This window comes from Protopterus annectens, chromosome 13.part0 (genome assembly GCF_019279795.1).
Source record: "Protopterus annectens isolate FY-2018-M chromosome 13.part0, PAN1.0, whole genome shotgun sequence".
Classification (NCBI taxonomy): domain Eukaryota; kingdom Metazoa; phylum Chordata; order Ceratodontiformes; family Protopteridae; genus Protopterus; species Protopterus annectens.
Window position 1 is genome coordinate 695,280,136 of NC_056747.1, and position 12,826 is coordinate 695,292,961.

General features: G+C 44.8%; 1 protein-coding gene across 2 annotated transcripts in view; it reads right to left on the bottom strand.

Moving 5' to 3' along the window:
• The window catches only part of TSR1 (TSR1 ribosome maturation factor), an 895,152-nt gene that overhangs the window by 57,928 nt on the left and 824,398 nt on the right, over positions 1–12,826 (bottom strand). For both annotated transcript variants that reach the window (XM_044054379.1, XM_044054378.1), the window contains one exon: positions 2,852–2,992. In XM_044054379.1, coding sequence (XP_043910314.1) covers positions 2,852–2,992 — 141 coding nt within the window. The remainder of the gene's footprint in view (positions 1–2,851; positions 2,993–12,826) is intronic.

Below are 12,826 nucleotides of genomic sequence, written 5' to 3' on the forward strand. Positions count from 1 at the left end.
TTGTTTGTAGCTGTTACGGTGGTAAATTGGTCTTTGGAACACCGCATAAAAAAGGCACTATAGGGGTGGCAAGAGCCTTGACCAGTATCTGGAAGAACTGTGGTGACAGATGCAGGCTATTTCTGGGGTATTTAGTCTCAGACAGCTCTTGCTCTCTGATTGATCACCATCCTCTGGTTAAACATGACACAATGGCGACAATTATGCACACAGTGCTCATGTCAAAGACTGAAGATACACCTACTATGCAAAACTTTAAGGGAGATTTGCTTCCCTACACTCTAAGAAACTTAACCTTTTCTTCAGTATCTCACATCTAATCCTGATCCCACAGGTAAAACAGGCAAGTATATAATTACAGGGAAACAAATCTCCAGTGGAGTACTTATCAGAATTCTAGAAGCCAGTCATGATTGACAATGCAGCAATAATGTATTCAATCTTCAACTAGGAGAAGAAAAAAATGAGGTTATGGATAACATTTCTCTTATACCACAGAAGTCCTCACGTCTAAGTGAGTGGGTAGCCGCCTGGACAGAAGTCAGGAGGATAAAAAAATCACTGAACCCACAGACATTGCCAACATACTGGCAGACAGGTTCAGTGCTAAAGCAAAAAACACAGCATCAATGGGACCGGACGGTGTCCCCGGCTGTGTGCTACACGAACTCAATGAGGAACTAAACCACACATAAGGCTGCTGTTTAATCTTAGCCTTACTACAGGATACGTACCCAAAGAATGGCGTACGGCAACTGTGGTCCCACTCCACAAAGGCGGTGCTTCTACGGACCCTGGAAATTACCGCCCCATAAGCTTGACGAGCCTTGTCTGCAAAGCTATGGAGAGGATCATAATGGAACTCATAAATAAAGACATTGGGGACCTACAGACACTGGATCCTACCCATTTTGGCTTTGTCAAGGGCAGATCCTGCCTCTTGAACTTGGTCGACTTTTTCAAAACAGTCACTAAGGCCATTGATGAGGGTAAGGCAGTTTACACAGCCTACCTTGACCTAGCAAAAGCGTTCGACACAATACCCCACTCGGGCATCATAGAAAAGCTCAGCAGCTTAGATGTAAACTGGCTCAAGGACAGAACACACAGGGTTAGAGTTGCTGGTGCCATGTCAGACTCTAAGCCGGTCACGAGCAGTGTCCCACAGGGCTCAGTCCTGGGCCCCCTCTTGTTCGGCATTTATTTTTCTGAAGTGCAGGCAAACATAGGGGAATTGTGGCTGACAAAATTTGCAGATGACTGCAAACTGGGCACCATAATTGACACTCCATCAGACACAGACATCCTCCAGAGAGGTCTCATAGAAATGGATAACTGGTGCCAGAGCCATGGCCTTAAGCTAAATGCCAAAAAATGTATAGTCATACCCTTTGGGAAAAACAAGGTAACCCCTAATTACCACATAGGTAGTAATCCATTAAACACGGAAGAAGTTATCAGGGACCTGGGGACCCAAGTTGACAGTAACCTCTCTTTTGACACTCACATTGCCAAAGTGGTTAGGAAGACCTTCTACATTGCCCACCTGATTATGAAGGGATTCACATCCAGATCAGGAGAGGTCATTGTACCCCTGTACTCTTCACTTATTAGACCAATGATTGAGTACAACGCCCCATTTGGAATGTACCTTACCCAACACCTGCAGCAGTTGGAAAGACCCCAAAAGTTCCTCACCAAAAGGATAAAGGGGCTCAAACATATGTCATATGATGCCCAACTGAAGAAACTCCAGCTCTATTCAGTCGCATACCGTCTGCTCAGATGTGATCTGTGCCTGACATACAAGGCCATGTCCAACCCGGAATTAATGGACATGCTCCACCTCAAAAAATCCAAATCCACCAGAGCCACGAGAGCAAGAGACTTAAACCTCAACACGGATATAAATAGGACGTGCTGGAGGGACAGATTCATCACCCAGAGACTCCCTACACTATGGAACAGAATCCCAGTCCATGTGAGGCAGAGCCCCTCACTGACTCTGTTCAAGAGAAATCTTGACGAGTGGATGGGAGATCGTACATTTACCCCGGGAATCATCTCTGTGTCACTGCTGGACAGAGGCACAGCAAACTAATGGGTATAGTATTCTCATTCTAAGGGGTGGTGAAAGCCACACACACTCTGGCTAGGCTTATAAATGCCCTAGGGCAGATAGCCTAGTATGAACCTATGAACCTATGAAAATCTCTGAAAGCTGAGCCAGCCATTACAACTTCAGTTCCTGAAGTTCCCAAGAATCAATACAGGAATAGTGAATTATACAATTATCAGGTAGATTCTTTTAAGTAATTCACAAAAAACATCACTATCCCTGCTGAACAAATGGCTCTGACAGATTTGCATTACAGTACTCAACATGTTTCTAATTGACTGATAAGGCTGACTGCAGACTACAGTCCTAATGTATTACTGACTTCCACCTCATCAGTTTTCTTGTCTTCTGCTCCAATACTAAAAGCACAAGACAGCTGGGAATCACTAGGCCTTACAGCTAAGTTAGTATATGCCCTAAACAGAAATCCTTGCGATGATACAATCACAAACATCCTGCTAGACAAACCACTCCCATCCATCAAGGGTTTCTAAAAAGTCTCAATGCTTCTGTAGTAAAGACAAAAGAAAAAGCATTTGCTATGCAGTTTACAAATTAATGGCTGTTAAAGTCAACTTAGTGTCTACCGTAATGGGCTGTATAAATTTATACTAGCACCACTGCTACTGCAAAGACTGCATTTTAATCATTAGCACAAGTTTTGCTTTCTCAAAAAACTTTTGATCTTCGTCAGGCCAAGTGTCCAAGTAGTATACCATTTTTCCTCCTTACCTCTGTTGAAGAACATGTATCGGACCACGGCTGTCTTCTTCAAGATTTTGAAAGGATGCCCACTTAGAACTATTCTCTTTACGATAATTCGGTCTGGATCGATTTTCAAAACAGAGCCTGTTGCAATGAGGTCATGCATTCCTAGCAAGGGATAAAAAGAATAAGTTCTCAAACCAGTGTATCTGACAACCATCTGAATCTAACAATGCTTTCCAGTTTGCAAAATGGCACCAGTTATTAAACTGTAGTTAATTAAAAATAACAGACACAAGAAGGTTTTATACAACTGCTTTCAACCATGCTTATGGCCACAACAGTGATTAAACAATCTTCATATTTACACTTACAGTTTTGCAGTTCTAAACACTGCAATTATACTCCTTGGAATTTCAAGAGGAATTCATTCTCCATCTGTTTAATAGTATACCTGCTGGTACTTAAGCATGTGTCTGACAATCTGCTGCTCTAATGACCAGGACAGACAAATACATTCTCTTTCCAAAATTTACAAAAATCCCAATTAAAAAAATGGGGTAAGTGCTGAGCTCTGAAGCCAATTTAGATCCATTTGCAGTACTAAAAGAAACTAGTGCTGTATCAGCAACTGGGTTTTTGTAATGGTATTCAAGTGTCCTACACCCTTCATCCAGTAAAACCCCTTTCTGGGGTGTGGAAATTAAGTTTAGGTCTAATAATGCTTTCTCAAATGCATCCTCAAATACCTGGAATGCAGGAAGAGTTGTTGCTCTATGCTCTTCAATTCCCAAGAGGGACAAGTACATTTATGTAACTCTGATTCCTCCTCCTGCTATCACAAGAAAAGCTCCATCAGACTTGAGGCTTCCAGTGGAAAAAGATTGTTCTTCTCTGTCATACATATCATAATCTTCAGACACAGAGATCAGATTAGAATATGCACGGTCTTTTTCATCCAATTCTAAACCCAAGTAGTCTCACGAAGGGACAGCCTCCTGAAAAAGATCACTGATCTGCCAAGAGACTGATTCTCAACCATTTAATGATAAACTTTCCGGCAATACTTTTGTAGCTGAATGGGGTAGATGCTGGGACAGGGAAGACAGTGAGAGAGTGCGAGAGTGAGTGCGTGAGTGTGTGTGTGTGCGTGTGCGTGTGTGTGTTGCCTTACAGACTTGCTCCTACGAAGCAGCTAAATTTGCTCAGGATGGAAATCTGTTGCAGGTGCCTGAAAAAAATAGCATCAAAGTCTCATTTGTGACAACTTCTGGAAAGATCATAACTCAGAGGCTGGTCATAAAAGGGGTCCAAAAAAGGCATGGACAATGTTGCCGTAGGCTGTGGGACTGAGGGGAGACAAAGTAGTACCTCAGTGAAACCAACTTTAGGCCTCTGTGGCTTTAGTGGGGTCACTACAGCCTTTCACAATGCCCGATAACAAGCTTTGACAAGTAGTGCTCTTTAACCACTAATTATGGGGCTTTTCCATTACTGTAAGCATGTGCTTGTTCCCTGGGGGCTTTCTGTGCTTCTTGCTGTTCAACTTGGTTTCTATCCATGGAAAAAGGGCTAATGCCAACAGTATCTTATGCAGGAACAAGCCCTTCAGATTAGAGGCCTGACAAAGTGTATTGTGTTGTCAAAGGTGGCACAGTGCCGACAGGAGAAGATTGCAGGTTTCTTCTCCAAATAGTACACACAGATAACTTGAGGGGACGAATACATGGGATAAAGCATTACGGAGCTGCCTTTGTCCATTTGTACTACAGGGGCAGTCCTGTGGTAAATTTTCTGTTTCCCATCCCTAGATCCAAGATGTGCTTGAATACGAACAGGGATGAATTTTGCTTATTGTGGATGGGGAGTATGTTCTAGATTGGCAGTATCCTCTGCATGAAATACCTGTCTCACCAAACCATTCTGATGATGTTGCAGAAGACATTTAGATCCCTAGTTGGAGTATTTCTGATGCCACTGGAGTTGTTGATGTGCAGTAAATCCATCAGTGTTGGGTCAGAGAACGCCTTGTATGGCAAACACAGGCCACCTTTTAGTCAGTTCATGGAGATATGTCATTTAGGCCTTACATCCTTTTAGTAAGTTTTCTCTGTGGGGGGTCCCAGTTGTTGCATGTGTCTGGACAGATGCATGCCAAAGAGGGGCATTATATCCAATGACTGGCATAATGAGGGCCGAGTAAAAGGGGAAAATTACATTCCTAGACCTAGACACAATCCCTTTGTTTATAAGCAGAGCAACAGAGTAGGTCATCTATACAAAAACTGACACATGTTGGCCAAAAGTTAGGTCACTGTCCACAAATCCCAAACAAGTGGGCTAACTATTAATTGAATATTGTCAATGTGGTAGCTCCCTGGGGTTGATGACTTCCTAAATGAAAGCTTGTACTAGCTCTCAGCAAAAGGGATAGAATGCGTCAGTGCCTTCAGAAGACAATCCCCCGTGCAATGTTCATGAACATTCAGATGGGTCTAGTGATAAAGAACAGTTGTGTAAAATCTTACCATAACCATAGATGTCTTTTTCTTCCATGTTGCAGTATTCCAAAACTCTCGAGTTTTCCTCTCTTGCTACCCGAACGTCTGGCCAATATACAAAAGCTTCTAGTCACTGCTGGGTACGTGGGACGTCTGATGTTGGCTAAGGGAACGTGGGTCATAAAAGTGACGTCTGCACATACCAGACCTCAGAACTGAGTGCACCAGTCAGACCCAAGTCCTAGGAAAACAGTACAAGTCCAGTGCCATCCAAAAAGGAACAGTTTACGGGAAGAAGAGGGGAAGGAGGGAGGGAAATAATACTGCAACATGGAAGAAGAGGACATCTACGGTTATGGTAAGACTTTACACAACTATTCTATGTCCTTCTATTCTCATGTTGCAGTATTCCAAAGTAAGTGCCAAAGCTCACTGGGAAGAGAAAAGAGTGGTAGCTTGGAACTATTTTTTTATAAATCCATGGAGGACTGCCCTGGCAAATCCAGCCATGAATTTGGAAATCTGATCCAATTTGTAATACTTGGTAAAGGTGTGGACAGAGGTCCATGTAGCTGCCTCTAAAATGGTGGCAGTGTCCAATCCTTGAAAGAAAGTTCCAGATGAATACATAGCCCTAGTGGAGTGTGCTTTAATTTTGGACCCAAAGATTTTCCATGGTACGCATAGCAGAAGGAAATTGCTCTGGAAATCCAGGTTGAAATTGTCTGCTTTAGCACTGCTTTCCCCAGGGCCCTGGGGTGAAAGGAGCCAAATTGGTCTGATTTTTTTTGATAGAACTGGTCTTGTCCAGGTAAAACTTAAGCTATCTATGCACATCAATGGAATGCAAGTCTCACACTGTCACTCTGAGGCTGGGCAAAAAAGGTGGGAAGGTGAACAGCATGGTTTAAGGATAGCTCATTGACCACTTTGGGCATAAAGGAAGGGCTGGTCTTAAGGGTTATCCTGTTTTTGTGGAAGATGAGGAAAGGGGGGATTGGCCATGAGGGCCTGTAACTCTAACACTCTTCAAGCTGATGTCAAGGCTACTAGGAGAACTGTTTTCCAAGTGCAGCGTTTTAGAAATGCTGTAGTAGCTGGTTCAAAGGGGGCCACTGTGAGCTTCTCAAAGATATAATTCAGGTCCCAGGGTGGTGTGAAGGGTTTCCTGGGGGGGGGGGGTCTGAGATGCAGCACTCCTTTTAGGAATAACTTTGCAGGCAATCAAGAAGCCAAAGGAGGATCCAGAGGCAGACAAGCTGAAATAGCAGCAAAGTGGGCTTTAACCCAAAGCTCTCTTCACCCAAGACTGGACTAGACAAGTCAAGAGGGGAAGGTAAACACTTGCAATATACCACACTTATCACATAATCCCTCAAAACCTACACCACCAAAACAGACACACAGAAGCCCGAAACACACAACTACATTCGGGGAGGCTCTCAATGAAAAGTTGCTCAAGCAACAGAGACCTCCAAAGCAGAAACGCAAGCAACCTCCACCCCCCAACACAACCCAAATGACACATAGCCCACAGACTCAGGGTGCCACTCAACCACAGCCCATAAGGCATAACAACGTACCCAACACTCTAGTCATAGGTGACTATAATCAGGCACACCGATGTTCCACTCACCAGGCTAAAAAAGGCGAACATTACTGTCAGCTGCCTGTCGGGTGCCAGGATCCACCACATAATGCATGCACTCAGGTCACTCCACGACAAGTACAAATATGACTCTGTCATTGTCCATGTTGGAGTGAATGACCTGAGACGTACCTCCCTGGACTACATGAAGAGATACATGGAGGAGCTCTCTGATCTTGTAGCCCAGGCGGGTATGACCCTAGCCCTGAGTAGCATCCTGCCATTACCCAGAATGATACCACAGTACAAGGACAAAACGATTGACTTCAACAATTGGCTAAGCTTCTGATGTCATTCTAAGGGGATCCAGTATCTGTGTGGGATGACATGATCGACAGACCACGATGCTTTGCCAGAGATGGCCTGCACCTGTCACCCTTGGGATTCAGGATACTGGATAAGGCTCTTGCCACTGCTATAGTGTCTTTTTTAGGCAAGGTTCAAATGACAAATTCACCACTATAACAGGTACAAGCAAGCAAAATCTGAGGGTAATGCTACTCAATGCTAGAAGTCTAAACCTCAAAATGCATTCACTTGAGGCACTGCTTAAAATGGAGAACATCGACATCTGTGCAGTGACAGAGACCTGGTTCAAGGCTCCAGAGAGCACCCCTGCATTACCAGGCTACAATTCATACCACATTCGGCCACTAATCTGAACTGAAACACTAAAGGCGGAGATTTGTCCATATTCATTAAGGATATCCACACTTCCAGGCTAGTTGCTCAGCATAATGCACCCGAGATTATCCAAATGCAACTAACTCTGGGCAAGACCGCAATCCAAACTGTAACTTGCTAAAGATCCCCCACCATGCCCCAGGATTCCTACTCCTCATTTCTTGATACACTGGAAAATATTAGGGTACAACCCAACACCCTCATAATGGGCGATTTAACTACCCCACCATTAACTGGGAAAAACTACTCATGTACCAACTCTTTTGCTCAACGTATTCTGGAATTCATAAATTCCAACGCCTTGGATCAACTTATCCACACCCCCACCAGGGACAGCAATATCCTAAACCTGGTCATTACCAACATGGCCGACCAGTGTTCCACATCAGAGGTCAATTTCTCGTTGGTCAGATCTGACCACAAGCTAATCGCCCTACACATCCACATCCTGCCCCCCAACCCCCATTAGGGAAACCACCTTAAAAAATTTCTCCAAAGCCAACTTCAAACTTAAGACAGAAGTGGCAAACTTCAAAACACTCATGCAGACAGACCATAGAGGTACGACTGCTGAATCCTACACAAATGCACTTTATAAGCACTTAAACGAGTGCATGGATCGTGCTATCCCTAACAGAACCAAGATGCTATCCTCCAAAAAAAGGAAGCCAATCTGGTGGTCCCCTGCCATAAACAAACTCTACAATAGAAGAAAAACTGTTGCAAAAAAGAGTAAAATCCCATGACTGGAGGAACTTCCTGGTCAGCCTCAGTAAGAAGCTGAGATCCCTCAAACTTCTACAAAGCTAGTTACGAAAACAAAATTGCCACTGATTCTAAAGACAACCACAAAGCATTCTATAGCTATGTCAAGAATCTCAATGGCAACACTCAGATCTGCTCTGAGTTACGCCACAATGGCACTAAATATACAGAACCAACTGATATTGCCAACATCCTGGCAGATAGGTTCAGTGCTAACTTTACCCCTCTCTCACCCCCTAAACGGCCCATCTCTATACCGGAAGAATGCAAAGTTCCTGTAATCACAGCTGCACATGTAAAAACCACACTCTCCAAAGCCAAAAACACAGCATCCATGGGACCTGACATCCCAGGCTGCGTTCTACCCGAACTACAGAATGAACAGGCACCCCACCTAAGCACCATGTTCAATCATAGCCTCACCTCAGGCTTTGTGCCTACTGAATGGTGCACAGCGACGGTTATCCCACTCCACAAAGGGGAGGTCACCACGAACCCTGGGAACTATTGCCCCATTAGCCTAATGAGCCTGGTCTGCAAGGCCATGGAACGTGTCATCATGGAACTTGTAAACAAAATCTCCAAACTCTGGTCCCCACCCAATTCGGGTTTGTAAAAGGCAGATCATGTCTCCTAAACCTGATAGACTTCTTTGAATCAGTCTCCAAAGCCGTAGACGAGGGTAAGATGGTTCACACAGCCTATCTAGATCTCGCCAAGGCTTTTGACACCATTCCCCCCACTGGAATTATAGATAAACTCACTAAACTAGGTATAAATCCCTATGTCACAAGATGGGTTGCCAACTGGCTCACTGACAGAACCCACACTGTGAAAGTAGCAGACTCCAAATCTGACTTCAGACCAGTGACAAGTGGAGTACCACAGGGTTCAGTCCTGGGTCCTCTCCTGTTTGGTATCTAGTTTTTTGAAGTACAGGCTAACACAAAAGGTCTTTGGCTAACTAAGTTCGCAAATGACTGCAAACCAGGAGCCACAATCAAAACTCCCAACGATGTGGGCATCCTACAAAAGGGCCTCACTGAGACAGATGCCTGGTGTCAAAGCCATGGCCTCAAGCCCAGTGCCAAAAAGTGCAATGTCATCCCCTTTGGTAAAAACTCTGTACCCATGAGCTACCACATAGGTGGTAGTCTACTTAACACTGAAAGTGTAGTAAGAGACCTTGGGACACCGGTGGGCAGTAGTCATTCATTTGAGAATCACATCGTCACAGAAGTCAGGAAATCCTTCTACGTGGCACACTTCATCACAAAAGGTTTCTCATCCAGGAAAAAAAAGAGGTCATTGTTCCCCTCTACTCGTCACTCATTAGACCCATTATAGAGTACGACGCTCCGTTTGGTATGTACCTCACAAGACATCTACAACTGGAAAGGCCCCAGAAATACCTCACAAATAGTATTACCGGCCTCAAGCAGATGCCCTACGCAGATCGTCTCAAAAAACTCCAGCTTTACTCCGTCACATATTGCCTACTCAGAGGCGATCTCTGCCTAACATACAAAGCTATGTCAAACCCAGAGCTGTTGGACATGCTCCACTTAAAGAAATCTCAATCCCTCTGAGCTACACGCTCTAGGGACCTAAACCTTGTCACCACAATAAACCGAACATGCTGGAGGGATAGATTCCTATCCCAGAGACTTCCAATACTCTCGAACAAGCTACCTATCTATAGCAAACAAAGATCCTCACATTAGCACTCCAAGAAAAATCTTGGTGATTGGATGGAAAATAGGAAATACATCCCGGGGATCACCTCTGGGACTCTGCTTGACAGGGGCACAGGAAAATAATTTTCTTGGGTGGCGAAAGCCATGGTACCTTTTTGTCTAGGCTTATACAGGCCCTAGGGCCAATAGCCTAGTACCTACCTATGAACCTATAACAGAGGAGTATGCAAACCCTATCTGCAAGGGATCACACAGGTAGGACAATACCAAAAGAACATCACCCTGGAAAGGGTCCAACTGTCTTTGTAGACATTACATGGAGAATTGTTTCCATTTACACATACAAGATCTCCTAGTAGTATTAAGTTTCCTGGCCTCCATCAGGACTGTGAGCATGTCCTCAATGTAGAAGTGTCTGTAATGGATCAGAATTCTATCACCCACAGAGTAAGGTTCAGAGACTGTAGGTGGGGGTGGATTAGATATCCCTTGTCCTGTGTGAGAAGGTCCATTCTGTGAGGTAACTTGTGGTGATGATGATTGCCCCTGGCTAAATGCAGAAGGAAGGGAAACCAGTGCTGTCTTGGCCAAAACTGAGTCACCAACAAGATCTTTGGTTTGTCCCACTGGATTTTCAGTAGGACTTTCTGAAGAAGTGGGAAGGGAGGAAATGCATACAGGAACATCCCCCTCTACGAGACTGAGAAGGCGTCCGTTGTCCTTGCCAGAGGACTGGGCAGGCTATTGCAAAACAATGGAGGTTGCCTGTTCACAGGGGAGGCAAACAGATCTATCTGAAATGTACCCCATTTGTAGACTATGTCCAAGAACACATCCCTGTGGAGCATCCATTCATGAGACTGTGACATGGACCTGCTTAATGTGTCTGCCTGAGTATTCTGCTCTGAAGGGATATACACTGCCTGTAGTGTGACTGTTTTGTGGCAAGCTCCCACACTTGGAGAGCTAGTCTGCATTGCAAATAAGATTTTGCCCCCCCCCCACTTGTTCACATACCACAGAACTGTAGTGTTGTCTATGAACAATTTTAGTGGGCCCTTTTTCGGCGTATGCTGGAAGGCCTTTAGGACCAACAGAATTTCTCTTATCTCTCTGATATTGATATGTTCCTGTTAGATAGAGTCTGGCCAAGTGCCTTGGACTCTTAGGGAACCCATGGCTGCTTCCCAGCCCAGATCTCAGGCATCTGTGTACATCTCCTGCACTGGCAAGAGAGTTTGTAAGGGGAGTCCTGGGTTGAAGTTTACTCGATCCAACCACCACTAAATCTCTTTCTTACGGCAAGGTAGGAAGGGGATTTTGTACACCAGAGGATGTATGTGCTATGTCCAAAAGACCTTGGGTACCACTGTAGCTTTCTTATGGGGAAATTTGCCAATAGTAACATGTGAATGGTCAATGCCATATGACCCAGGGGTCTGAGGTACTGCCTGGGAGTCGGGTCTGTGGCCTGAAGGACAGTGAGCAGGTACTGCCTTAAGCTTTCCGCCTTTTGGGGTGGCAGTAAGGCCCTCATAACATGCGTCCTTATCCTGCATCCCAGAAATACTTGGTCCTGAGGGGGGGGGGGGTCAGGTTGGTCTTGGGGTAGTTTATCTTGAAACCCAGTGCTTGCAGGAGTGATATTACTGTTTGTAGATGGCGTTGCAGGGATTCTGTGCAGTCTGCTTGTATAAGAAGGTCGTCTAGGTAAGGGAAACTTTGTATCCCTTGGGTCCTGCATAAAGCCACAACTGGTGCCAAGCACTTGGTGAAGTCCCTTGGTGCTGTAGAAAGTCCGAAGGGTAAGGCACAGAATTGAAAATGTGAGGAGGCCACAGAGAAGCACATATATTTTCTGTAGATGGGCCACATGGGGATGTGCAGGTAGGCATCTCTGATGTCCAAGAACCCCTGAGGGAAAATAAAGGGGAACAGGGTCTGCAGAGTCAGCATTCAAATGTTGGGCACTTGCAGGAAGAATATGTGGTGGAAAAGATTTAGGACTGGTCTCCAGAGGCCATCTTTTCTTGGGACTAGGAAGAGTCTCGAGTAGAAACCCTTTCCTTTTTATGTCATAGGGACAGGTTAAATTTGCCTGGGCAATAAGTCTGTCTATAAATGGCTGAAATAATGGAAGCTGTTCTTTAGGGGGCTGTGGAATGCCCCTCAAGGAAAGGGTTGTGATCCAGGTCATAAAATAACCCATCTCTATGATGGATAAGACCCCACCTGTCTGCGATGATGTTTTTCCAAGCAGGGAAAGAGTGAGAGCCTTAGGGATAGGAGAATGGAGTTGAGAGGTTGTTTCAGGAATGGCAGGTAGTCACAGACTACCTGCTCTGTCTTGAAATTGAGGCTTCTGGGCTAGAGTATAGGCAGGCCTGGAAGGAGATGTTTGCTTCCTGGCAGTCTTTTTTGAAGGGTAGTTCCTGTGGAATTTTGGGATAGAAGAAACAAACAGGTGTTTGAGGTCTTGTAACTCCTTCCCATTTTGCTGCAGAGTTTTGAATAACTCTGCCACCTTTGTCCCAAAAAGGGTAGAGTTGTCAAGAGGCTCATCCAAAAGTTTTGCCCTAATGTCATCAGGTAGGAGCTATAACCATAGCCAGGAATATCTTCTTATGACAGAGTCAGATGCAGCAGACCTGGCAGAAGCTTCAGCTGCATCGTAACTACACTTAATGGAGTGCCTTGTGACCTGAGA